The sequence below is a fragment of the Seriola aureovittata genome, chromosome 11, assembly GCF_021018895.1.
Source record: "Seriola aureovittata isolate HTS-2021-v1 ecotype China chromosome 11, ASM2101889v1, whole genome shotgun sequence".
NCBI lineage: Eukaryota > Metazoa > Chordata > Actinopteri > Carangiformes > Carangidae > Seriola > Seriola aureovittata.
In genome coordinates this window covers 5158567-5186511 of record NC_079374.1, presented here as the reverse complement: position 1 = coordinate 5186511, position 27945 = coordinate 5158567, and the positions used below count along the sequence as shown (strand labels likewise).

General features: G+C 41.3%; 2 protein-coding genes across 2 annotated transcripts; both read left to right on the top strand.

Annotated features, from left to right (window-relative positions):
• Nucleotides 1–112: 112 nt before the first annotated feature.
• cnga4 (cyclic nucleotide gated channel subunit alpha 4) lies at nucleotides 113–5112 on the top strand. Its single transcript, XM_056389397.1, has 7 exons — nucleotides 113–401; nucleotides 1054–1155; nucleotides 1246–1352; nucleotides 2317–2900; nucleotides 2986–3231; nucleotides 3496–3661; nucleotides 4237–5112. The coding sequence occupies exons 1-7, from the start codon at nucleotides 250–252 to the stop codon at nucleotides 5055–5057; spliced, it is 2178 nt and encodes a 725-aa protein (XP_056245372.1). The 5' UTR covers nucleotides 113–249; the 3' UTR covers nucleotides 5058–5112.
• Nucleotides 5113–6096: 984 nt separating this feature from the next.
• On the top strand, nucleotides 6097–27608 carry trappc10 (trafficking protein particle complex subunit 10). Its single transcript, XM_056389872.1, has 23 exons — nucleotides 6097–6251; nucleotides 9913–9994; nucleotides 11204–11339; nucleotides 13991–14190; nucleotides 14439–14634; nucleotides 14899–15010; nucleotides 15119–15366; nucleotides 15977–16123; nucleotides 16547–16661; nucleotides 17404–17480; nucleotides 17699–17790; nucleotides 18591–18731; nucleotides 19298–19407; nucleotides 19700–20232; nucleotides 20404–20545; nucleotides 21137–21295; nucleotides 21747–21976; nucleotides 22333–22433; nucleotides 22554–22677; nucleotides 23482–23646; nucleotides 23810–23990; nucleotides 24247–24441; nucleotides 25024–27608. Exons 1-23 carry the CDS (start codon nucleotides 6191–6193, stop codon nucleotides 25269–25271), a joined length of 3795 nt encoding a protein of 1264 aa, XP_056245847.1. The 5' UTR covers nucleotides 6097–6190; the 3' UTR covers nucleotides 25272–27608.
• Nucleotides 27609–27945: the final 337 nt, after the last annotated feature.

Genomic DNA, 27945 nt, shown 5'->3' with positions numbered 1-27945 from the left:
AAGAATTCCCAGAGGACACATGACATCTGTTGTGCTTTCCTTCCATAGAGACCAGGATCACCAGGCAGTGCTCAGGTACAGCTGGTTTGTTGTTGGGTGAAGCACGCAGCACTGCCTGATGCAAGTCATCAAGGTTGTTTGAATTATTGTCAGAGAAAGTGCAATGCTCATGCAGACGGGAACAACATCAAGAGCAAAGGTCGCCGTCATTTAGAAACATGTGTTAGTCTATTTGCTAAACTTTGGAGGATGGATAAAACAGGTATTTCTAGTTTTACAGGTAACCAATGGCAGAGACTCCTCAGGTGGCATCGGGGCCAGAAGGATAACGAGGAAGGAGGAGATGGAGTCAAGGATGAAGGGAAACAGAACAGCATTCTGGATCTGAAGTTGAAAGTTAAGTAAGTAATTAATGTTTGGGCTAAAAAATGTTGCAAAAAAATTTTTTTAGATCACTATGAAGAGTCTCAATCTTCATAGATCAAGAAATCGCATCATTTCTATACTGCTGAAGAACTGACAAAGCATCTTGTGTGTGAGAATTAACATTCGGAGTCCAGCTAATTAAATCTACTTAAAGCTTTCTTTATCCATAATAACATTTTTTTATACTCCAAGTATTATTCTTACATATTAATGCATTAGGGGATTTAAAAGAAGCGTCTGCCAAATCATAGGCTCTTATTAAATACTGCAAAGTGTAAGACTTTTGATTTAAATGACAGGCACATTAGATAAGTTTTAACAAAGATATAGCTATGCAATCTATACAAATGTGTCTGCTGATTATTACCACAGTATTATCTTGATATAGGCACAAAAGCATTAATAACCATTTATCCCACTGAGGCAAATGTTGTTTTAGCTACAGATTTCAAACATATGATTTCAAGTATCTATTTGTAATTGTTGTAAAATTTAACTTATTATTAATTTACACATAAGAACTGAAACATTATATATCTCTAAAGGACAATTTTCTTTGTGTATGACTGATCACGTGGTATATTCTTTTGTTTCCCTCTTCCTTTTCTCTCATCATTTTCTTTTCAGTTGGAAAGAGAGGGTGATTGATCCGGCAGATCAGTTTTATTATGTTTGGATACAGGTCATGATCTTTCCCATTGTCTACAACTGGGTGATCATCATTTTGAGGTACAAGATTAGAATATGATGAATATCAAATAGCATACAGTATATTATATATCAAAACATTTAACAGTCTCACTGGTTGTGTTTTTTCAGGACATGCTTCACTACAATTGCACTGAGCTACCTACCTGTGTGGCTTACACTGGACTATCTGTCAGACCTCATGTATATAATTGACATGATTGTCACTGTTCACACGGGTAAATATTTCTCTTTTTGTCAGTTTTAATTGAGTCTTTGAAACTGTAGCTTATATAACTGTCACATATTCAGTCATATAAATGTGAAATACCGTTTAAATGAACACTTTACTGAAACAATCATAAATAATGAAGAAGCAGTAGAACTATCAGACCATAGACATGATTATAAAACTTTCTGGTTTAGATAGTAATAAACTGACAGGTTTTACTCCAAATAGCCCAATCAAAGCCTAAAATCCACCTCAAAGTAATAAAAGTAGCTCATTTTTTCGAACATGAATTAAACATAACTAATGTATAATTCGGTGATATGATGGGGTATACACACAAAGCATAGCATGTACACAACTTGGTTACATAAAGGCCTGCATCTAGACAACAATGGACACTTTCAGTAACAATGACACATGCCTGTTATTATACGGTTTTGTCCAATGGTGCCCCATAGGGTCTGTTATGTTCTGTGGCTGAACACAAAATGAAGTGTGAGGTTGTATATGCGCCTTTGGTTTATAACAGTAAAGAAAATCTTTTACATTTCATTGCATAAGCTTTTATACGGCTTCGTCAAGAACACATTTTCGGTCTAGTTTTGATGAACTGAAATAATATTTGGTTTTGTCATAGCATTAATGGGTTAATGATACTGATAAACTCAGATTTTTCTAAATCCTCCTGTGTATCTGATTTGGTGCTAAATAATTACATGAGTACCTGAAAAAGCAAAGAGGTAGGCTGCTTCATACCAATGAGGTCAATTGTTTAGTGTAATTTAATAACAGTCCAGAGATATAGCTCTATATGGACCATGCACGGTATTCTAGTCACTACATGAGCAGATGTGAAGCAAGTCAGGTATATTTGATACTGAAGTTAAAGCCAATCTAAGCTTTGACGAGGTAATCGTACCATGGCCAAAGTGCACTCTGGACTTTGTTAAGCCTTGTTCTTCCCTCTCCAGGTTACTTGGATCAGGGCATCCTGATAAAAGACCTAGCTCAGCTGAAGAACCGCTATCTGCACTCAAAACATTTCTTAAGGGACCTGGCTTCCTTGATGCCCACTGACTTCCTCTACTTTGCCTTTGGCATCCAAACTCCGATGGTGAGGATCAACCGGCTTCTCCGTTTGCCACGACTCAGCGAGGCCCTGGATCGAATGGAGACGAGAACATCCTACCCCAACACCTTCCGCATCTCCAAGCTCATGATCTACATCTTTGTGTTGATCCACTGGAATGCCTGTCTCTACTTTGCACTGTCCAGCTACATTGGCTTTGGAAGTGATAACTGGGTCTACCCCAACATCACCCACGTAGAGTTTGCCTCCATGCGCCGTCAGTACTTTTACTGCTTCTGGTTCTCTGCCCAGATTTTCACCACAGTAGGAGACACCCCTTTGCCAAAAAGGGAAGAGGAATACTTGTTTATGATTGCAGACCTGCTCATTGCCGTGCTGGTGTTTGCATCAATTGTTGGCAATGTTGGTAATGTCATCTCAAGCCTAAGGGACCGTGATAATGTCTTCTTCCCTAACCATGAGCTGGTAAGTTGGAAGACTGTCAGAAATTAGGCTCTTTGATTCTGAAATTAGTCTTCTTTCCGACAACAAGGTTCTTTTCATTTTTCAGGTGAAGGCATACCTGCGTAGCCATTACATAAGCAAGGAGCTTCGACAGCGTATCGACAACTGGTACCAGCATCTTCACATCAACAAGAAGATCATGAGAGAGAATGAAATCCTGCAGCAGTTGCCCTTGCACCTGAGGACAGAGATCGCTGTCAGCGTTCACCTTCCCACGCTCTCCAAAGTCACTATCTTCCAGAGCTGTGAGAAAAGTTTGCTGGAGGAGCTGGTGCTAAAGCTAACACCTCAGGTCAGGGAGAAGGAGGCCCTTCAGATTGATTGTGATAGCTGTCATTTAATTTCCCAACACAATTAAGAGCCTGCTGTGACTTCTACTTTGTTTATAAAGCATGCTAGAAACTTGTGTTAAACCTGCTACCCCCAGGTTCAATACTCACTCAATGGTGTATCCTTATCTTGAATTCAATCCTGTTGCTTCTCCTGGTTAATTTTCATGCTTTCAGAAAAGACTTGTTAAAAGATGAAGATGTGTCCTCATGCCTTTCTCATGCAGGTGTTCAGTCCAGGAGAGTACGTCTGCAGGAAAGGAGATGTGGGCCATGAAATGTACATCATCAAAGAGGGAAAACTTGCTGTGGTAGCAGATGATGGGGTCACAGAGTTTGCTGTGCTGAGTGAAGGGAATTTCTTTGGGGAAATCAGTATCCTCAACATCAAGGGTAAGTCAAGTGTCAAGCACAGAACTTTGCACATGGTCATATGGCATTTAACAATCCATGTAGGTGGTGAATAGACTCAGAACAGACTGTTTAGTTGCCTCAACAGTGTGAAATAAGGCAGAATGATGCCTGACACTGATGCAGTAATATAACATCCTCACATTCACTGAAAAGCAAAGCAGTAAAACACAAATGAGAAATACTGTTAGTAATAACATTTTGCACACATTAGTCATGCTGAGCAACATTAAGCAATAAGACATAGATAGAAATACAACATTAACATCTGTGATTGTAATGTCAATAAAATGTTAATAGAGATATGTTAAATGATTGTAAATTATATCAAACTCTAACTACATAAATTATGCAGCACATAGTCGAGAGACAAAACTGTAGAATGTTTATATTTAAATATTAATACTATTGATCTTTGTTATTTAAGACAGCTAATGTTCCTTTAATCTCTGAATTGGGCTCGTCCTTGATAATGGAACAAGGGTTGGCAACATCATATCTTTTGTAATGTTTTTATTGCAAAAATTTTAAAAGAATCACAACATGTTTTCTTTTAGGCAACAAGTCCGGCAATCGTCGCACTGCCAACATCCGAAGCATTGGCTACTCTGACCTGTTTAGTTTGTCCAAAGAAGACCTGACAGACGTGTTGTCAGAGTTCCCTGCAGCCAAACACCACCTGGAGGAGAAAGGCAGACAGATCCTCACCAAGATGGGCATGCTGGAGGAGAGTGGGGACGGAGAGGAGAGGGAGGCAGAGAAAGTGGAAACCAAGATAAAAAGGCTGGAGAGCAACTTGGAAGTCCTGCAAACAAAACTAGCACGACTAATGGTGGAATTAGAGTCGAGCCATCGCAAGATGCAGGCCAGGGTGGAGCAGCTCGAGTGGGAGGCGGCAGCACTGGAAACTCAGCTGCCAGAAAATGGGAAAGAAGGAGAAACAGCACAGGGGAGAGGGGAAGGGGTGGGTGGGGACGTTGTATGGGAGCGAGAAGAGGCAGAAGGAGAGGAGGAAGAGGAGGGTTCAGATGCAAAGGTGAAAAAACAGGGGCAGGGAGAAGATAGTAATGATGTGACCAAAGAGGGAGATGGAGAGAGCAGTAAAAGCACAAAGGATGATGTGGAAAGGGCAGCTAAGGGAGATAAAACTGGGTTAAAGGACCCAGATGACCAGGAAAAGAAAAAAGAAGATGATGGAGAGAAAAACCGAGAGAAAGGAGATGACAGACCTGGAAAAGGAGATGGAGCTGAGATTGAACCTGAAGACAAGAAAGAGGAGAAAAGTGAAGGGAGAGAACCTGAAGAGGGGGAAGAAAAGGTTGAAGAAGACTCAAAGAAAAGAGGAACAGAGCAGAAAGATGAAGGACAGAAAAAATGAAATAAAAAGCAAAATAACAGAGTGTGAGAATGAAGTTTAAAAAAATGTAAGTGTGTATTTGTTGTTTGTTGTGGCTTTTCTCGGTTTTATAATAATAAAAATATTCAAAACCTAAACAGCTCAGTCACTGCAATATGACGTCGCCCCCCTAGATGGCAGCATTGTATTGCCCACTGTTGATAAAGGTCAAAACAGAACTAGTGTTAAAACTATATGATAAATTGCATTTGAATTTTACATTTATTTTATTTTCACACCATAGTAACCAGTGATGTCACAAGAATGTGAAATAAGACCATGCAAACAAATTTGGTCTAATCTTCTCGGTGGCAGCTAATTATTTTTGACTTTTTGATTATTTCTTGATTTTTAAGTTTGGCCACTACATTCATCTGACAGTTGCTTTACAGATTAAGATTTTACAAACAAAACATATGAAGAATGTTAAATATATGACACACTGTAAAAATAAAAAATACTCAAAATAGTACACGTGTACAAGCTTAAACAATTTAGTCACTTATACAATCAGCAACTGTTTTGTTATTTTTTTGTTGCTGGGCATTTTTTTTTATATTACTATTTTTTTATGTTTAACAAAACAATCAGTAAATGCATTGATGAAAATAATCCGTAGTTGCTGCCCTATTGTATATAAATTAGTTGAAAAATCTCAACCAACTATAAGTGTTACGTGGTGCTTAAACGTTAATGCATGAGAAATAATAATCTAACTGCATATTACATAAAATATATAGTAAATCGTTTGATTTCACTTGGGACTTTTTCTGCATTGACTGGCTACTTTAAATATGTTTCCCGGCTAATTCTTACATAGCATTTTGAATGCATAACTTTTACTTGCAATGGAGTATTCTTTTACAGTGTGATACTTGTATTTTTCTATTAAGAAAGAATCTGAATATTTGCACTGCACCTGGACTTCTCTTTTTCGTACCAGTAATTTAAAAAAAGCACAGCTCGGCCCTTTAATGACGCACTGTTTACGCACTTCCCGGAAGTGCAGTTGGGACACAGGCCCCATCGATTCAACACAACTGCACACATAAGCACTTACTAATAATAAAGCTCTGTTTGTATGTCATTTTCATGGAGTCCTAACGCTAACACATATGGAGTGTCAAGAGGAAAAGCCAATCATCTATACTATGGAAAACAAGCCGATTGTGACATGTGAGTGTTTATGAAAAGGAGACGTACAGTCTTATTTTTTCTGGTCTTGACAGTTAGCCTGCTAGCCATAGTCATTAGCTTGTTTTAGCTAAGCTAGCAGGTACACTAAATTAACCAGCTTGGACACGCTACTGTGTGTGTGTTTGTGTGATTGTATTTGTGTGTGTAGCGATGGGTAGCTTAATTTCTACTTGTCAAGGCTGTGATATTTTCATGCTTATAAACTGTACCACTGTGTGTGCTAATTGTTTAATTGGAAAGCGGTGTCGCTGTCAGCTAGCTAGTGGCTACACTGATTAACAGGCCGAGCTAACGATATAACGTCACGGCTAGTTGCTGCAGTTTTGGGAAGGATTTCACCTTGTTCCCCACTGGACAGCCACCGTTTCCCCTGTTAGCAGCACAGACGGTAGTCGATGCATGATGTTTGGCCGGTGGGGTCGGGTTGCCATTCATAAATCCCTTGGAGTCTTGTGGAAGCTTCTTGGTGGGGTTATTTTAAGAGCCGACGGTGTTAGTGGGTGCCAGCTTCACCTCACACCGCAGGCTGCTCCATTTTTAGGACAGAGTGGTCTTAAGGTGTTCCAGCACAGGAGTAGACCCTGGCACTGGGAAGTCGCAATATGAAAGGAAAAGTATAGGTATGACAATTCACCAGTGTTGGTAGATTGGAAATCTTAAGTCACAGGTTGCCCACAGTGGGATCTAGCCAACACCTGTGTTTCCTGAAGGGTTAGCAGGTGTCCTAGCTCAGGTGTGTGCCACTGAAATCATCATTGTTACATTTATGACCTTTGCACTGATGATTAGATACAAAAATAAACAAGTCAGTCAGAAATTATTTCAAGAAAGATCTGCAGGTTGTGTGACAAAAATTACAACTGTTTGGTAAAACTCAGAGTCTGTATCCATTAGAACTGCAAAGATTGCTCCATGAATAGATTAATTGACCGGCAGTAAAACAATCAGCTTCTATATTGGTAATTGATTCATCCATTTAGTAATTTTTCAAGCAAAAATATAATGCTGCACATTCTCTGGTTCCAGTTTTTCAAATGGCAGGATTTGCTGCTTTCCTCTGCTTTACATCACAGTAAACTGAAAACTTTTAGACTTTTGGAGAGACAAAACTAGATATTTGAAAAAGTCACATTGGGCTTTACAATTTTTTTTAATGACAGTTTTCACTATGATTTAATTTTTTTGAGAAAAAAGAATTAGACAAATTATTGGCATATTATTTAATGATGATAATAATCCTTAGCTGCAGCCTTAGTAACCATGATGTACAATGATGTAGAATTTCAGTCCATTTCTCCAAAGTCTCTATTCTTTGATCTGAGCAAAGATGGCAAGTGGACAAGTAACTTGCTAACTTAATTTGGTCAAGGATGGTAAAAATATTTATCTACTATACTGTGGAGGGAATCTTTTTTGGAATTTGAATGATAATTCAGTATCAAATCCTATAATTACAGTAGAGACACAAACTAGTGCTGAGATAGAAAAGGTCACTTGCAAGGCTCAAGAATTTATCATGAAATTGGCGGTTTACCTTCGACACAGTTTATTATTAGGTTCACTGTGTAAGCCACCAGTTGCCTAAAGTTAGATGCAGAAAACAGCAGAGTTATTTGAGGAGGGGTTACAGATGTTAGGCGCCTCGCTTGGCTACGAATGACCTCACTTTCTACTTTCTGTCTATGCTTGTGATGATTGTGCTGTGAGATCACTGATTTAAATTACCTACAAGGCTGTATGTGTCACTCAGATGAAGTGTCGTTTTATCCAAAAAAAAAAAAAAGTCACTCATTTATAGATTTTAATGAGTGTGTAACCCTCTGCTGCTCCCACAAGATGAGCGATGTACTTTAACTATTTATTATTTGACCCTGTGTGTATGATTGGCTCACACAGTCATAGGGTTTTTTACTGGTGTTTGTTTCACAGGGCTGCATTGACAGCAGCCTCAGATAACCTCTGTGAACATTCAAAGTTCAGTTTTGCTTGGAGTTTGCTGGAGCTTTAAGACCCAGGAAAGGTTGATGCCATTAACTAAAGCACACAGATGCTTTAACTAAATGAAACAAGGCATATGTTGCAGGAGTTAGGTCATATGCCACGCAGCAAAACTCCACACCCAGTGATCTTTTATATCTGTCCAGGTGTTAAACAGTGGGCAGCAAGACTAATTGATTTACAGTGCAGTCAGATTGTCAGCAAAGGGAAGTGTCTCGGCCCAGCTCCAGCACACTGGATTTAAACAGAACTGACTGTGACTTTTAGGTGCTGACTTTCTTCTTGCTGAATGTTTGAAGGTATTAACATCTGTAACGGGTGAACAGTGTAAGACCAGTGTTTGTGTTTATCCTTGGGGGGTAGTTATAAAAAGGGCTTTTTGCATGGTTCATTGAATGGGTGGCCTAGTTCCAGTGCAGCTTGAATAAGTACCTCAGTCATGAAAGGCATTGTTTATCAAAGTGCACACAGCTACCATGAGTGACAGTTTGAATGTTTCTGACATGAGGCACCCGCTGTGGGATTGTAGCAGTCATCACTGGTCCACGGGTTTAGCGATGATTTGGAGGATAGATCAACCCTCAAAAGTGGATATGTACAGCAAAGGAGACTGTCTGCTGACTGTCTCTCATTCTCTAAACATGAATAGTGCAGGGACATGATGTGAGGGTTTTTGAAAGCAGGCTTTTCCTAGTCAGAAATTAGAGTTTTAGAAATGAGTAAATAATCAGTAACGTAGTTAAGATGGAAAATATAATTGTGTTGTTCTGTGTTTCAGTGGAAATGGTTCTGCCAAATATGGCCTGGTGCTTTCAGCAGTTAATTAGTCTGGAGCCTGTTGTAAATGACAAAACAAGTAAATCAAAAAAAGTCACATGATGGCGTTACAGAATTGCCTACAATACAGTTCCCAACACAAACCAAAGAGACGTTTCAGTAAAGCTTAAGAGAAAAAGTATCTGGTTTTCTGAAAGAAGTGAGTGTTCATGCTGCAAACCCTGACAAATACCTCCCTCAGTGGTAAAACAAGTTTACTCTTTCAAGGGAACACATCATATACATCTGCCAGGCTGTTAAACATGCGAGAGCAGAGAGCGCTACAGGACATTGACCCAGGTCTGATGGACTCTGGGCTGTAGAGAAGAGTTTAGTAAATCAGACTGTCCTGGCAAAACCTGTCCATCTTTTACTACAGTGTCAAGAATGAAACTCACATCTCTGCCTCACCTTGTTTGCTGGGTATGTTTATCTGTGTTTTTGTGTCTGTGACAAAGAGTGTCAGGGGTCTTTTGGACTCCTGAGAGAATGATGCTAAATAGAAGCCATTTTCTGATACAGTATATTTGCACAGTAATGCCACACTATCTCACAATTTCCTCCAGGCTAACTGCTGCTTTTTATCTTACCCGTGTTGAGTTTGAAAACATCAGTATAATAGCACAAAGCACACTTAATTCAATGTATAAACTTCCCAAAATATCTTTTATGTTCTTTTTGGTGCTAAAAGTAGTGAAATGTGGAAATGTGTTTTTCTTATGAGGACATGAGAATGATAAATATTAGATTTCAGTTTTCCCTTGAGCTATTTGATTTCTCCATTTTATTTAAATCTAATTTTTAAAGCGTCCCCCTTTCATCCCAGGTGCTGGAGACCAGGGCTTGTTTACGTCTCTCTACACGTCATTGGCCCAACAACTTCCCAGGGAGCCAATGGAATGGAGGAGGTGAGTACTGGCCTGCCGAACGCATCGTGGGGAAAAAACGTGGTATTAAATATCATTGTGAAGCTCAATTGTTGTTGACACTGTCAGAGAAATCTATGGTGATTTTGGAGGATTAAGTTGGTGGGCTACTCTTAAACTTTTGTCCACTCTCTCATTAATGTCAACGTGTACAGGTGGTCCAACGTTTAACATCATTACACTATGCATTTTTTATTTTCCTACATAACCACAAGACATTAAATGCATGAAACATTTATAGTAAAAGAGGGGCATCATTTAGGCTGCAGTGAGTGCAGGATGTACATAAATATAAAACTGTTCATTAACTGTGAGGGTTTGGAGTTTTATTAGTAGTGAGGGTGTGGGGTCTGGGTGTGTGGGGTTACAAACGATGTGCCTCGCACTCTTTACTATCCTCTAAACTTTCTGATAGAGATATTTAATTATGGGTGGGAGTGCTGGTGATTTCTGATGACACTGCTGTGGATAATGTATGATTGCTTTTCTTGATGACTGAATGGAAATGGAGCAAGATCTTTTGCCTCACCTTGAATTTTATGAGCTGAAATGGGAAGTAAATTCTTGTTGGGCTTTTTAATATGATCTGCATTGATATTCCATTTAAGGTTATTTCTGAGTGCCAAGAAATCTGTAGGAGTCAGTGAACATGGGTTTGGATTTGTTCTGAAGGAGATTATTGACCAAGACCAAGCTGAATGTATCTGTACAGTGTTTGTCACCTGTGTTCTGAATCGTGGAGGTTTTTTAAAGAGAAAAATTTGGGTATTTTACATCAAGTTAACAGAGCAGCTTGTTTAGTTTTTTATCAAACAAGGAATACACTTCTAAAACAGGGGGAGTTAGAAATATGGCAGAGGTTTGTCTCTTGCAATGCCAATAAAAGCCCTGTTCTCTCTTCAGTTGTTGGATTTGACAAAGAACAGAATTAGTCAAAACTATGATGATAAACTGAATTTTCCTCTAAACACTTGTACCGTAAGCTCCTGGGAAAGCTGCTGATCCAGTGACAGGTACAGGGATCCAGAGGAGTTTCACTCTATTTATGGGGTTGAATGTGGAGCTTAGATCTGTGGAGGATTCAGGCATGGGTATTCCATAGATAGGATATAGCTATATTTTGTCCTGGGGCAATAAATTGCAAGCGCCGTATGATCGATCCCGTCAAACTCTGCTGTCTTCTCTGTACAGGACGTATGGCCGTGCACCAAAAATGATCCACCTTGAAGCTAATTTTGTCCAGTTTAAAGAGGAGCTGCTCCCCAAGGAGGGCAACAAGGCTCTCCTCACCTTCCCCTTCCTCCACATCTACTGGACTGACTGCTGTGTGAGTATCTTAACGGCACAGCCACACTCTGTATTATTGTCTGTGTCAGTATAGCCGAACACTGTTATACTGTTATTTTAGTGATCATTTTGTATGAAGTAATGGTTTCATTTCTGGTCATAATTGCTACCTGCTAACTGATGCTAATGGTAATTCATTTGCTTGTGCAAATTACTGTTTTACTGTTCATTTACTGAACACTTGTGTTGTGTTTTAGTGATGTTTACCTACAGTGAGGTATCACAGAGAGAAATTGAGTCAACTTAAAGCCGGGTTCTTAATGTTGCTGTTATTTGGAGGGTTGAAGAAATGTTCTGTGTAGGAAGCTGGAGGAACAGAATGTTTGTTTACTCCACGTATTTGCAGGATAAGTAAATACATCTTCTTGTCTGCACTCTAAGAATAGATTAGCACCTGTAGTTATCTTATCAAGGCAGAAATAGGTCACAGACATCTCCACATGCAAGCTATGGAAACTCAATGTGAGATGCATGAGATGTACAAGTTCACTAAGCTAATAATGTTGTGATAATAATGATAACATTAAATGTGAAGGTTGACTCTGAAAATAGCAGTTTAAAATATATCAAAGATTGGCTTTATGTGGATGGAAGGAAAAAATAATCAGTTTACAAATGTATCTGCATTATTGTGCACATGATCTTACTTGATGCACTTTAAGGAGCCTGAAGTCACCAGGATAAAGTGAACTTGATGTCTGCTTTGTGAGAGCGCTCGGAGAAAGCAGAGGGTAGAAAAACAAGAAGGGAAGCAGGAACCCGCTGCTGCTGACTGAGCAGCTGGTTAGTTCAAGGAAGTGCTTTCATCAGCCTGTGACTCATGACATTTCCTAAGGATTGTGCCTCTAGTGTGGGAGCAGTGAGCCTTTGTGTTTATGCTGTGTGGACACAGTCACATTAGCGCCTGCACAGTATTACAAATTACTACAATAGACCCGTAATAAAGTCTAACTCTGTCATACGGAGACTGTTTAGTTGTTGAGACTGTGTGAGAGTGGGAGTCACACCTCCCTGACCAACAACTAGAGGACGTGTTAGCAAAGTGGTGTTTAATAACCAAGTGTTTAGATATCATTGAATATCCAAAGGTAAATAATAGCAACAGATTCCTTAGTTTTATTTGTCATGTGTTCATTTTACCTTAAACGCCAACATTTTACACAGAACTTCAGTTTTGTTTTGTTGGACAGTTTCTGTGCTCCAGTTTACAAAACTCTTACTCTGCTGGTTTAAAGTGTAAAACACAAAGATAATATGCTTTAGATGATGTGCTTCTTTTGTGCAGAAACACAATCCAAAACCTCAAGACACAGACACACGCTTCCCCTGTAAATAAGTAGTGCAGGTTTCCCTGACTGCTCCTTTCACCTGTGGGATATAAAAAGGTACAGCTTGTGCTGCTGGAAGAGCTTCAGCTTTAGCTAACAAAGCTAAATGCAGAGGTATGGCGATGTCTGTCAAGAACAGCCTGTGTGCACGCACACAGTATTAACAGTACAAGCAGACTGACCATGGTGGACAGGTGGGGCTGCTGCCTCCCCTCCCCCATGCACACAGCATGACAGCATCACAGGTGGGCAGCGCCATAGACAAAAACCTGTGACCTGCACAGGTTATAAAACCAACTAGTCTCAGTCAGTTACTTTAATGCTAAAATAATTCACATGCAGCTTCTGCACCGACCTGTTGAACTAACATAAACTGTAGCAACCAAGGAAGTGAGCATTAAATACAATACATCCATCCACAATCAGCTGACTGTGGGCAGCAGTGGCACCCTTATCGAGAACAGCCACACTGAAATTATGAGCCAGTGTAACTGAAAACAGCTGTATGTTTTCCATGGGTGTGTTCAGTCTTAAACAAACAAATGATAAGCTGTACAAAAATCACTATAAACCTTCAGTGGCACAGTTAAATAAATGCTTCAAAGAAAACACACCAAAGGCTTAAAGGGTTTAAATCAATGCAATATCATATCATAATCCATATGTGATTGCATGTGCTGTGTCATTCAACTGATCATAATACAAAATCCTACAGACTGAGACTACAAGCTCACTTCATGAGCATTGCGTAAAACGCGGACTTCACTTCCTCTCCCTGCCAGTGGACACTTACATAATAACTGGCCCATCAAGTTGTATCCCATCTCTAATCAGTTCCAGCAGATTTACAACAAACACTTTACTCAAGCAGCAGCAGCTTTACACCAGTTCACACAGTAAATCCCAGTCACAGCGTTCAGTATCCTGTAGGTTTTACTTATCATAAAACATAAACTTGCTGGTCAGCATTCTTTTTGTAGTTTCTGTACACTGATGTGGAAACATCTTGATTGGGTACAACATGCAGGACATTTAGAGAACAAAAATCTCTCTTTTCCTTAATTATTCAATCGTAATTCGATCAATAAAAATCTCAAATGATAACAATACTTATCTAGTAATACTTCCCTTTAACACTGTGATGGTATTGGCAGTATCAGTTGTATTTAATGTCACATGACTGAACTCATTTCTTAGTACACTGTTATTTTTGTTGAGACACCTGTTCATTTACATTTTTTTAATGGAAAATGACAGTGTCCTTAGAGTGTCTGAATAATAACTGGATGGTGTTTTGTTCCAGGATACAGAAGTGTATAAGAGCATGGTAAAGGAGGACATGATGCGCTGGCAGAACAGCTTGCGCACCCACGGCTCAGCTGACTGGGTCATCATCGTCGTGGAGACCAACGACACTAAGAAGAAGAACAAGACCAACATCCTGCCTCGGTCGTCCATCGTGGACAAGATCCGTAGTGATTTTTGCAACAAACAGAACGACAGGTGAGGAGACTCCTTCACTTAGACAAATTGATTTAGTTGAAACTGGCAGAAGAGAACACGAGTGACTTCCCAACTTCCTGCTTTTACAACAGTAACAGCAGAAGTTGGTTGTTTTGCTCCGATACGGAGTGATGTGAAATGTGGTCATATGTAGATGTCACAGCAGACAACATCATAAAAACTTGTTGAGTATAAGAAACTGTGTTGATGAAACTTTTCCTGAGTAAACGAAAGTTATTATCCTGCAGGTGTGTGGTGCTGTCGGATCCTCTGAAGGACTCGTCTCGGTCTCAGGAATCCTGGAATTCCTTATTACTCAAGCTGCGAACTCTCCTCCTCATGTCCTTCACCAAGAACCTGGGCCGCTTTGAAGATGACATGCGTACACTCCGAGAGAAACGCACCCAGCCGGGCTGGAGCTTCTGTGAATACTTCATGGTCCAGGTATGCAGAAAAAAAATGAGCAGGAGGATTTTGATCTTGTAATTGGTTTGTGTGCAGCGAAAGAGAAGTAGAGGGAGTGTTGTGACTTAAACTGACTCACAGGGCATGAAAACCTGTTTCTGTTCACTGCGTCTGATTCTCTAAATGCAGATGATTACATTAAACCCTGAATTCTCAGTTGAGAAGAGATTAATCTCTCTGATGTTTAAATATCAAAGTGCAGTTGTAGCTCACATGTGTATGTATGTGTGTGTGATTGTGCAGGAGGAACTGGCCTTTGTTTTTGAGATGCTGCAGCAGTTTGAGGATGCCTTGGTCCAGTATGATGAACTAGATGCTCTTTTTACCCAGTATGTCCTTAACTTTGGAGCTGGAGGTACGTAACCACGACCCAGTGCTATGGTTGGTCTCAATACAGCAGTCCTCAAGTAAAAGGTCCGTTCTCGTCTTGGATTTGGTCTGACTACTCAGTTTCTCTCCGCAGATACAGCTAACTGGCTCGGCTCATTCTGCGCCCCGGTGCGCAGCTGGAGCGGCCTGCTGCTTCGTCGGCCCATTGACATGGAGAAGAGAGATGGGATCCAGCGAGGAGAGGCCAGCCTGTTGGATCTGAGGAGCTACCTCTTCTCCCGCCAGTGCACCTTACTCATCTTCCTACAGAGGCCATGGGAGGTTACCCAGAGAGCCCTGGAACTGCTGCATAACTGTGTCCAGGAGCTACGCCTGCTTGAGGTAAACCCACTCTTACAGGGCCATTTTTTGTGTGTTTATTTGTAGGGCAACATGCACTTTATTCAGGTTGAATACCAAAATATAAGCTCTTCAAACTCTGGCTCAAATGATGTAACCTTACGAGTAGAAAAGTAGCCAAATAGTGAAAGTGAAAATGGGTAATTTTTTAATTGAAATATGGACTGCTCCACATCCTAAATCAAATGTGGTTCACAGAAATTACATAAGATCATCTTTTTGGAAACATGAATTAAGGGAAATGTTGCAATTCTATGTGTGCAAACTAGTTAGAAAGTGAGCAGAGAAATTGAAACAGTTTTTGCAGAAATTGTTGAAACATGCAGCTTCTGAGTCCAAGTGGTAATTCCACAAATGCACACTTGACCATATGAAGTGGTATTTGAGTTCATCTGTAAGGGGATGTGGGCATATGTCAGACAGAAACAGGTGGGACCCACTGATCCAGGAGATGTCAGGGGTAACCCTAATAATTATGAATCATCATTATCCATACTTACATGGACGGACATCAAATCGAAAACCTAAATGCACTGAACTGAATGTGTCGCTCATCATAACATTGTATGTTGTTGCTCTTTGTCTCGAGCAGGTGTCGGTGCTGGAGGGGGCGCTGGACTGTTGGGTGTTCCTCAGCTGCTTGGAGGTTTTGCACAGAATCGAGGGCTGCTGCGATCAGGCCCAGTTAGCTGCAAACTGCTCCCACACTGTGGGGCTGTGGGCTTACGCCACTGACAAGGTAACAGAAACGTTTGATAATGTAGCTTTGGCTTTGATCACATGTAACTTCTCGCGTGTGTCATGATGCCTTCAGTGGAGCACGGGTTAATGCGAAACACGTTTGTCTCCATAAAGCTGTTAAGACTATTCATAAGGCATCACTCGTGTATTATTTTCTGCTTTGCATTAAAATCATGCATCTGTCTTTGTTTCGTCAGTTTATATAAAAGAATTAATGTTACTTGTCAGTATTTTTCTTCCACCAAAACCATTTGTTCTGGAGCATGGCAAAGTGGTTGGAGTAAATTTCTGACTCTGACATTTAAGAGGATGAAATAATTATTTTTTTTCTTTTACTCATTCATTTAAATAGTGAGCAGTAAATATCTGGTGCAAATAGTTTTCTCCGAATAATGTGTTTTTTCCTGTCTGCCTTCTCCAGCTGAAGTCCCTGGGGGAACTCTGTGGCCTGGTGTCAGAGAAGGGACCCACATCTGAGGACCTGAACAGGACTGTAGATCTGCTGGCTGGACTGGGAGATGAGAGGCCTGAGACTGGTGAGTTTTCAGACTCTCCTGTTACATGGAAGTGTTTACATGGTGGGATTTTGTGCTGCTGGGTGGTGATGAGTGGGTTGGGTGGTGGGATAATTGCAACTACTCCCAAGTCCCAACCCTTTCCTTCTGATGACACGAACACGTGGGTTGTGATTCAGGGCCCTGCTAACATCAGGTGTCTTTGAGCCGTGTGTGGTCGTCTGTTGCCTGTAGCCTGTGGCTTTACTCGGCCCTGATTGGCCCACATGAGCTGATTCAGGGACGACTGGAATTTCAACCTCATTAATCTGTGATTTCACCCATTAAGTGCAGATTCTCCTTAAATTTACTTTGATTGACGATCTTATCTCATCTTTATCTGACACGAATTTGTTCTCCAATCCCAAACAGTTTTTTATTAAGATGCAAATTGTTGTATTTTTCCTGTTTTCTGTTTTGTACGTGTCTCTGCAGTGTTTATTGGATAACAAATACATATGACTTGTATCTGTATGTTGTCTAATGTGGGCGCAGAATATATATTCATGTCGACTGTCAGCTTCAGTTCAGATGCAGCTTTTAACAGCAGACACAAGGCGCAACTTCAGTGTGTTGTGTCAGGGCCTTTAGGATTTGAATCGCTTCTTCACTGAAACAAGTATGAGCTTGTTCTGCCAAGCATTGTTGATTAAGGTGTAATAAAGAAGCCTGACTCCTATTTGAAAGGCAATAATTAACTGTGTTCCTCTGTCTTCCTCCACAGTCAACAGTTTGCAGAGCCCTTACAAAAAGCTGAAAGAAGCGTTGTCGTCTGTAGAAGCTTTTGAAAGACACTATCTTGTAAGTCAACGCCTTGCCACAGTTTATTTCAGTAGGAGGCAAAGCAGGAAGTTAACACACATTCTCTGAATTCCTGTGCCAGTTTCTTTTTTTTTTTTTTTTTTCTCATCAATATTTTTCTGTGACGTAATCTCCTGGAAACTTCTGATTATGTTTCTCCCTTCTCTCTCACCCTCTGCCTCCTCCACCACCACCTTGTTGGCCACTTGTTGCATCAGGAACTCTCTCACGCTGCTATGGAGATGTACAGGGCCATCGGCCGGCTGAGGTCTGCCAGACTGGTGGGAAAAAGCCTGGCTGAGTTCTACATGTAAGGAGGATTAAAGCCGCTGGTTCAGTTAGGGTATATGCAGGTGTAAAAAGTTGTCTTGAAAACATTGCGCACCCACACGCATGTTTTCAGTTACTCCTGCTGAATAAACCCCCTTCTCCAGAACTCTATCAATCACTGCTTGTAAACCCACACACAGTCCTAATGAGAGGTCTAATGAGGCAGAATAATTGAAAGCACTAATGTGGTATTGGGGGGTTGGGTGGTGTAATAAACATGAAGCCATGACAGTGCGTTTCTTCTAAGTCTGATTCTAAAAGCAGTGACAGAACAGTCACGGCCAGTGTTTAGACATACTGGCAGAAACAAGGAATTGAGCTGTCCCTGTGCTTTTTGATGATTTTTGATGAGAAATAATATCATCTTCTTTAAATACAGATCATAGCGTCACCTGATGCCAAACACCAGCCAGTAGCAGACAGCTCATTATCCTGCTTTCACAACTATATGTCAGGTCTCGTGTATTTTGGTCTGCAAACAACACCTTTACTGAAGTGGGGGGAGAAAAAAAACTGTTTAAGATTCATTGAGGCTGAGTCACAGCACTTCATAGACATGGTAGGGGTGAGCAATATAGGCAGCATTAATTTCACATATCTATCATATCACACTACCTGCAATCTCTGTATGTTGTCTGCGTTTGCTTTGGTCTTTTGAATTGATTTTACTTCTAAATGGCCTTTAAAAAAAGATGTGTGATGTTCTTTTCTGCAGATTTAAAAAGATAAGTTGATGACTTTCTGTGCGTGTGTGTGTGTGTGTGTTCATTTATTTATTAGGAGGAAGGGGGACCCTGAGCGGGCAGAAACTTTCTTGCAGGAAGCTCTGAAGTCGTACGTGTCAGAGGGATGGAGCCTCCCTGTCACTCACACCAGGAAACAGATTGCCGAGTGTCAGAAACTGCTGGGCAGAACTGAAGAGTATCCTTCACAGCACTGGTGTCACATAGGTCACCTGCAGCTACTTAAGGGCCAGATATGTTCCGGTGGTGCAAAGAATCATTTACAAGAGGAAATAACCATCATTCATTTGGTTTTGTACCAGAAAGATATTTGGGTGGTTAAGGTGCACACAGATTCTTGCACAAAGATTCAGATATAAATCCAATTGCACACCCTCAACATTAATAACTTTTTTTTGTTGCTGAAGTAGAATAGAAATCATCCCCTACATTTCAGTGAAAAATTCAAATCATTTCATTTTATAATACAGTTTGTGGCACATGAAGTTATGGATTGTATAAACTTTTTAATGCACTTACGCTAGAAAAGAAATACGGCAATAAAAAATATTGCCATTGAGCTTTGAGTTAGTCCAGTTGTATCATGGCATATTTTTTAATCAGGGTTATGTTGCTGGCCCGTTGGTGATACTTAATGTTACAGAATACAGAAGACCCGATATTCACCTGACAATGGTGGAGACCGATGCTTGGTTCTTGCACCAGTGCACCGTAGCGTTTTGTTTCCTTTACAACCCACCACAGCTACCTGCAGACCAGTGCCTTGTTGGCTGGTGACGTGAATCTGACCACAGAGGAGAGGAAGCACTTTTGTCAGGAAATTCTGACCTTCGCCGGAAAGTCTGGAGATCACTGTAAGTCATCAGGTTCATCACTGGCACATGTTTACCTTTACAAGGAAGGAACCACCATATGTGTTCTGTATCATCAGTCTGTGATGTTCAGTGCTTTGTAGGGGTCATTTAGTTGTCGTCTGTGATTGCTAATTCATTGTTTAAGGTATAGTAAACTGCAGTTAATCATAAGATGCTTTCATTAACTCTCACTGGTCAACCTAAACAAAACAATCTGCAAACACATTTAAAAGCGGGTGATGATTTAACGACCTATTTTTTTATACTTAAATGTCATTTTCTTCCTCTGCAGCCCACAAAGTGACTCTCAGCATGGGCGTTTTTGCTCAGCTCACACGACTACAGTTCCACCCAGCGACGGCCTCTGTGCACTCTGGAGCCGTCCTGCAGGTGGAGCTCACTCTGAGATGTTTTATGCCGGTGTCCGTGCACATACAGCAAGTAGCTGCTAGCATTCACTTTGACGTGGATCACGGAGGGACTCATGGAAGGTCTAAGGGGGCTCAGAGACAAACAAACCCAGGGACAGTAGAGTTTAACCATGGAAACTCGTCAGCGGGGCCCCCCTCCTCCTCGGCTGCACGTCCTCCTTTAGAACTGGATGAGATTCAGGACAGGAGTCCTTCAGACAATTCGCTCAACTCTACAGGAGTGGTGTGTAAAAACACTCACCTGCTCATGCGTTGTCATGACAGCACCTCACCGCCAGACACGCCCAACTGTGTCAGCCCTCCTACTGTTGCCATGAAGGAGGGAGCACAGATGCTGAAAGTGCAGGATGTAAAATTAGAGCCCGGGAATAACAGCATTACCTTCACAGCACCAGTAAGAGACACTGCCTTACATGAAAAGATAAAAATGTGACCTTTAAAATGTTTAACCAGTTCATTAGTGTTTGACATTCAGATGGAGATTCATAATGTATTTGTTAGTGTGTTTTTTTTACTCTCTTTCTTCATATAACTTCCCTCTTATTTTCTTACCTCCCCTCCGTAGAGTGGGCAGCCAGGTACTTACACGTTGCGTCAGCTGTGTGCCACGGTGGGTCAGGTGCAGTTCGTGCTGCCTCACATCTACCCATCGGTCCAGTATGAAGTGTATTCTCAGGAGCCCCAGCTCACTGTGGAGCCTCTCTCAGGTCTGTATTTGTTATATGACGACATTGTGTTATTGGTCACAATTTTTTGTTTTGTTTCTTTAGGCAATTACACTTTTCCAAGTATTGTTTTTATCACTCACAGCTTTTCACAGAATTCCCTTATTGAACAAACTAAAAATGCAGCTGGCAAAACAAAATACGATACACAAGCCCTCAGGCTTGTGTTAATGATTTTCTATCTGCATTTTTGATTTAGTTTTTTTGAATGAGGAGCAAATAAACATTTAAATACAGTTCCTACTTCTTCACCATGCATTAAGATTAGTGTTGGAGGAAGCTCAAGTTCAGTATTTTCCAACTATTTAGCAACAGAATTTAGTTTAAAAATAATGTTAAAAGCTATTTTTTAGTTTAAATGACAAACTGTGATGAGTTGTGCTTCTACCTGTTACTGATCATAATGAATGTTAAGTTTCATCTTAGTCACAGCTTGCATCAGACATGTTTCTACTGCTCTGATTCCCACCATGATTGTGAATGTACTGTATATAGAAACAACTTTGTAGTCGTGCTTGTGTGCGTGTTGTGTGTGTGCACTTTGCTCACTGTGGTTGTTTTTCTGTTTTTCAGAGCCTCTGTTAGCCGGTCTGCCTCAGATAGTGAAGTTCACTCTGTTGACGGGTCACTACGCTGTGAAGAAAGGAGACGCTCTGCAGCTCAGCAACACAGACACCATGCCCATCCTGCCCTCCGCCAGCTGCACCGCCCGCATCAGCAACCCCGCTGCTGGTCGGTTCACATTTCAAAGCCTTTATCTGAATCCGCCACTTACATTAATTTAAAGAGATTGTCTTTGTACACTCACTTAATTATTGTAGTTTTGGTTTTAGCTGATCTTTGGATTTAATTATTGTTTTGGAGTAGTGATCTTTCCTGGCAATCCAACTCATTGCTGCTAGTCCTTGTTGTGCACATGTTTACAAGATAAAAAAAACACGTTTGAGGTCTGGTTATGCATCTACATGGTTAAGAAGTCAGGTTTCCTCGGCATAAATCTACCTTTGTTAACTGTTTTTTTCAACATACAGCAATGTTTCTTGTGTACATAATGTTTCTAAAACTAAGTTACTGCAGAAAGATGACCACAACCAGAGATTGTCTGGCCTATAAACACACTAACTGACACATATGCAGCTTTAAAGTTCTCGTCTCTTCCGTCTCCGTCTCCTTCTGTGTTCAGAGTTGGTGGGTGAAAGCGTCCTCTCCATTCAGTCGTCTGAGAAGGTGACCAGCATCAGCCTGCCGCCGACCCCTCCCTACCACACGCTGGAGTTCCAGCTGGAGGTTTTGTGCATCATCCCGTCCGGGTCCGAGCGGCCCGCCAATGAGAGGCTGACCAATGGCGAGGTCCGCCATCGACCTCGCAGCTACAGTCATCCCGACACGCCCATGACCGCCATCGACCAGAGGGTGAGGCCCGCTCACAGAAATGCGGAGTCGTAGAGTCTATGTGGGGGAGAAAGTGATGGAAGTCTTTCACATTTCTAGTTTGAAAATGAATCGTTTCAGTGATTCAGTGAAAAACAAAAGGTGATAGTTGTAGGTTTTTAAATGTGAGGATTAAAGTCAATAGAATATTTTGGGGTTTGGGACTCTTGGTTGGACAAAACAGGACATTTGATTAAGTCAGTTTTAGCTGTAGTGTATTATGACAGGCATTTTTCAATCATCAGACCAAATGATCAGCAGATTAATCGGTAAGCTTTGTTTTGAACCATGATAAGTTAAGAGATTTGAAAGTAAAGTCTGGCTGTGTCTGTCCACAGATGTCTATCGACTGTCCGTGGTCGATCTACTCCACGCTGCTAGCTCTCACCTTCTACATCCCCTTCAAGACCAAACACTCGCTGCTTTCTGCTGGTAACAGGTGAGCCTCCGGTCTCTCAGAAAGCCCTGTATGCATGTGTTTTCTTTTTTTTCCACCATGTGCATTCCCCAGCCTACTCATACACACGTCCGATCTGTGACCTTTGATCTGACCCAACAGGAAGTACATCCAGGTGTGCGTGCAGAATGTGTCAGACGTGAACTTCACGCTGGCTGAAGTGAAGCTGACAGAGAAGCAGCATGCAGCTCTGGAGCTTCAGTCCCTTAACGCTAAAGCACAGCAGGTGAGCAGAAAACAACTAAACAGATGTTAGTGACAAGAGGAAAGATCAGTACAAAGCTTCTAGCATTTGGAAAAAATGCTATAGTGTTTGTAAAATATATGGATTTTATAATATCTGATGGTAATTATGGGGAAATACTGGAAATAACGATGGGTTATAATCTCATGTTCACACTAATGAGGATAAATATAAAAAATACATCTTTTTCTACATCTCTCTTTCCTTAGTTTCAGCCCCTGAGCTTGAAGATGAAGCTCTCAATTTACCCACTATCTGTGCTCCAGACCAGAACCCCACACCCAATTTATGGTCATGAACTCTGGGTAGTGACAGAAATAACGATTATGTTTACAAGCAGCCAAAATGAGTTTCCTCAGCAGGGCTGAGCAGGATGGGGAGGGTGAGGAGCTCAGATATCCGGAGAAAAGGAGGGTTTTAAGTGGCCGAATGAGATGGTTCAGGCATCTGATCTGAGGGCCTGCAGGATGCCTCTTTGAGGAATTGACAGAACAGAGGTTTAATGTGCAGATACCAAGCAGAGTATACGGACATGTCAATCAAAACCATCTTTCGACACCCTCTCCAGGTGATGGCCGTTAATACAGGAGGAACAGCTGTTGGAGCCCTGTTTGTCACACAAATAATATTTTTAAATTCATCCACACTGTTGTGGACACTTCCTGACGGTCAACATACATCTCTCTGGTGTTGATTTCATGTTAAAGAATGTCAAAATTACCTCAACATTAATTCATTTTCATATCTGGTTTGTGTGTGTGTGTGTGTGTGTGTTTTTGTGTGTAGCTTTTGTGCAGTAAGCACAGCGTGTTCTGCTTGTGGGAGGTGAGGTGGAAGGATGACCTGCCTTCCTGTCTCCAGTGTATTTTCTCTGCCAACTTCTCTCCACTCAACCAAGACGTCTCTGCCTTCAAACCCTTCCACTACCAGTTCCAGCTCGAGAGAGTCACTGTGAGTCCACTGAAAGATTTACTTTTGCTCAGACTGTGTCGTCAGCAGCTCAGATCTGTAGATCTTTTTTGCAACATGTGGACAGGGAAACCGAACATGTACAGAATTCCAGCCACAATCAGAGATTTTCCCACCTTAAATAACCTCTGTTTGATACTGTCAGACATTGTACAGCGTGAGAGCTGAGATCCTGCCTCCTGCTGGTGAACAACACTGTCGCTCTGGTTTCCTCTGTGGACTGGAGGTGTGTATAACGCGACTGACTGAGCCTGCAGAGGGAGAGATGGCGGAGGAGAGCAAGACTGACACAGACGGTCTCAAAACCACCAAACTCATGTATGAAGGTATGTCTGGAGAATCACTTACCGTCTGGGATTTCTGAAATAATCAGTTTTTGCACCTCTTATGATTATAGTAAAATATTCAACTAACTCTTCTTCTAAAAATGCGGAATAAGAATAAGCCAACAACATACTTGTTTAACAAATACCAATGAGTCAAAAATGAATCGGTCAATTAACATCAAATAATCAGCAACTAATGACCTGTTTACCTGTCTACCTGTTACCAAATTGTGCATGTATGTGTGTGTGTCCACAGTGGCTGACAGCAGCAGTAACTGGGCGGTGTGTGGGAAGAGTTCAGGGATGGTATCGATGCCCATGACGGCCAACGCCACCCACAAGGTGCAGATCGAGGTGATGCCTCTGTTCGCAGGACACCTGCCCTTCCCCAAAATCAAAGTGCTGAAGTACCTGCCTCACACTGCAGCAGTGGCCATTCAGCCAGACCCTGGTAAGAAGAAATGAATTCCATAGTGAAAGAAGGGAAACTTGAATCTTTCCAATTTGCTGTCATCCCACATGTTACGTAGCAGAAAAAGCAGCGAAAACAACTTAAATGGCAAACAGCAGGTACGACACTGATACTCTGGCAGCTGCCAGTCCAACAGCAGCAGGTGGTGTTGCACCAGCTGTGAGAAGTAGCCGTGCTACTTATTGAGGAGGAGTTGTACTAAGACGCCCCAACAACTTCTAAACATCACACCGGTGTCTCAGGAAACAGCACCGTGTCTGTGGTTTTACAAAGCAACTAATACACAAACCCTCTGCAACAACAGACATATTGGATGTTTTGGGTTTTAACAGATTGTAACATTTTAATTAAAATTTTTAGTTTTCTCTTTCAAGTAGATTTGGTTTAATTAGTCTGTTTACAAGCTGTCTGACCGCTTGTTTTCTTTGACCTGTTCATCACTGCTTCCCCAATATTTAATTATTCCAGAAAGGAATGACCTGAGATGTAAAAACAACAACAATAAAAAACCATCAGGATTTTCAGAGAGTAATGTGTTTGTTTGTTTGTTGCCATCCTCAGACAGCTGCGTGGAGAACGACAGTCTGTCCCTGCTGGACAAGACGCTGGACGACCAGGCCGACACGGCGAGCATCCGCAGCCGGGGCAGCATCCACTCCGTGGGCAGCGGCGACCAGCAACAGAAGGGCGTGGCCATGCCTCGTCTGGAACCCTTCAGCCCGGGACAGGTGTTCAACCACAGCCTCGCACGGCAGGTCCTGGTGCTGCCCGCCACCGACGACCACATCATGGAGGTGAATGCTACATGACCCTGGTGGCGAGACCTCCTGTCCTCTTCTTATTGGACTGAACCCAGGCCCTGGATGGACTCCGCTGAGCTTTTGCTCTGGGGCAGATTGGGTCCATGAGTCCATGTCGAAGACCGCCGCAGGTTGCCGGTATGGACTCCCCCCCTAAACCCCCCCAAGCATGAAACGTTCACATCACTGGAGACATTATGGACTACACACAGTGAAGAGCCAATGACATCTGCTGATAAATTGAAATAATAAATTCTTTGCCATACTTTGTACATAGCTCATTGGATGGATTTATAGTTATAAATATATAAATATATATATGGACTGATCAATCAGATTGGCGCCTGTTGTGCTCCTTCGAACTGAAGAATAACACTCCTGATTGTCCCATGATGCACCAAAGCCCTAGATGTGTGTACGCCTCGATCAGCTACTCAAGTACTGTAACTTTGACTGAGTGTTCCCAGCTGTAAGTGCTGTTCCTGGGCCTCTCGAGCAGTCATCACTTTTATGTTTGAGACTTTCTTTTCAAGTTGCTTTAAATAAGCTGCTGTTCTCATCGAGAATATAATAGAAACCAGGCAGGGTCACAGATCATGGACGCGTCTTTGGAGACATATCCATAGTGTTCACAGCCGATACAGAAAACATTCGCACTGCTGTAAAATGAGATAGAATATTCATTCTGGGGTCAGACTACATAATATCAGCCTGTGTTGCCTGACATTGACCCACAGGACTCTTCTCCACACATGATGAAAACATGTCGAAGTAAAAGAGGAGGTGGAACAGTGAAGTCGGTCCTTGGCGACTCACTGATCAACTGTACGTCACTCAAGTTGTATAAATCCAGTGTGTCTGTGCCAAGTAATAGCAAGAATTTATGAGACTGTAATCTCCTAATCTGACACAGTGGGAGGAAAAATATTGTGCAATCAGATCCCAGTAGACTGTGTCCTCTTTCTCCAGACAAGTAAGCAGCTATCAGTTCTGGTTGCCATCTTTGTTTGGGTCACATGAACAGAAACGCACAACGAAATATAAAATTAGACTTTTCTTTACACTAGGGGTGAAATTTTCGCAATGAGCAAGAGAGAAGAAAAGGCAGACTGTCATTAGTGACAGTCGAGGGTAATGTTTTGCATTCTTTGGTCCCGAAATGATCACAAGTCCAGCATTTAGACTGTTTGTGAAGTTGTACTTTCTTAACCACAATTTCAAAGCAGTTACGAATGGAAGTTCTGCTATATTTTAAACTAATACGTCTGTTTTAACAGACTTTGGTGCTTGTTAGCCGATAAATCAAATACTAGATCCAAAGTTGACTTATCTTGCTCATGGATGAATAGAGCCTCAGTCAATGATAAAGGCATTTTAGAACATTTAGAACATTTTTTTGACAAAAGGACTGAAATAAAATAATTTGTTTTAAGATCAATTCTGGAAAAAAAGACATTCACGAACTACTTCCTGTTGGGAAGTTTTGTTTTGATAAAGGATTGAAACATCTAAAAATTATGCTCCAACTCCGAAATAGAGTTACGTAAAAATGAATTTGAGATAACTTCATAAAAATGTACAAGATTATATTGTACACTGTATTCTAAATAGCAGTTTAATTGCCAGTTTACAGCAAAGAGAATGTTTTTTTTTTTTCTGGCATGACTGAAGAATCTTTGATTATGGATATATCTTCCAAGAACACAGTGAGATTTATTTAATAACTTTATTTCTATTTATCTTTAATAAAAGCAGCAACTTGTTTTCCGAGTCAAATGCAAACATCAGCACAGAACTCTCAAATGTGAAAGCAGTGATGACAGGAGAGGCTCAGGCTGAATCTAGCGGTGTGTCGTGTGTATCTGTTCAGCTGTAGTTCTGTGTATGTGTGAGGGTCCATGTGAACGTGTCTGTGCGAGTGTGTGTGATCAGGTGAGACTTTTAAATAAGGATCAGCCAGTGCACATTATTGTCTATCTATTGTCTTACCTAGCAGTGGATTGTTCATATACAGTGTGCGTGTATTTATTCTGTGTGTGTGGGTGTGTGTGTCGGTCGCCAAATCTGTGTCTGAGCTATGCACACACGCCGTTAGGTGTTGAATAGATGAGTGAAATAAGTCGTTATTGGATTTATTCGTTCGTTTATTTGAAAGGATGAATGTCAGCTACTTCTGCCCTCCCCTCCTCCCCCCTCCCCTCCTCCCCCTCGGCGCACACACACAGTGTAACTACAGCCTCCTGCTCTTGTTTGACCACTGTACATACTGATCTGTAAATAATGATTCAAATCAAAATCATCTTTGATTGCCAACTATATTAAAAAAAATCATTGGGACTGACTCGATGAATGGTGTTTATAACAGCATGTTACTATAACGTCAGTCACGTCAACATCTCACTCCAGTAGAGCGTCAGTGTGGTCCAGCAGATGCTGGATGACGGGGTCTGGCTCACAGTCTGTTCCAGTTCATCCCAAAGGTGTTGGACTGGGTTCCTCCACGCTACACTGGATTGTCATGATAAAACAGGAAAGGTAAGATAGATAAGTTTATGTTTATATACCATATGGGCTGAACGATATGCAAAGAAAATCAAATTGCGATTATTTTGGCTGATATTTCAATTGCAATACGAGTCAGGATTTCAGCTGGAATGATCATTATTGCGTTTGATTTCCATGA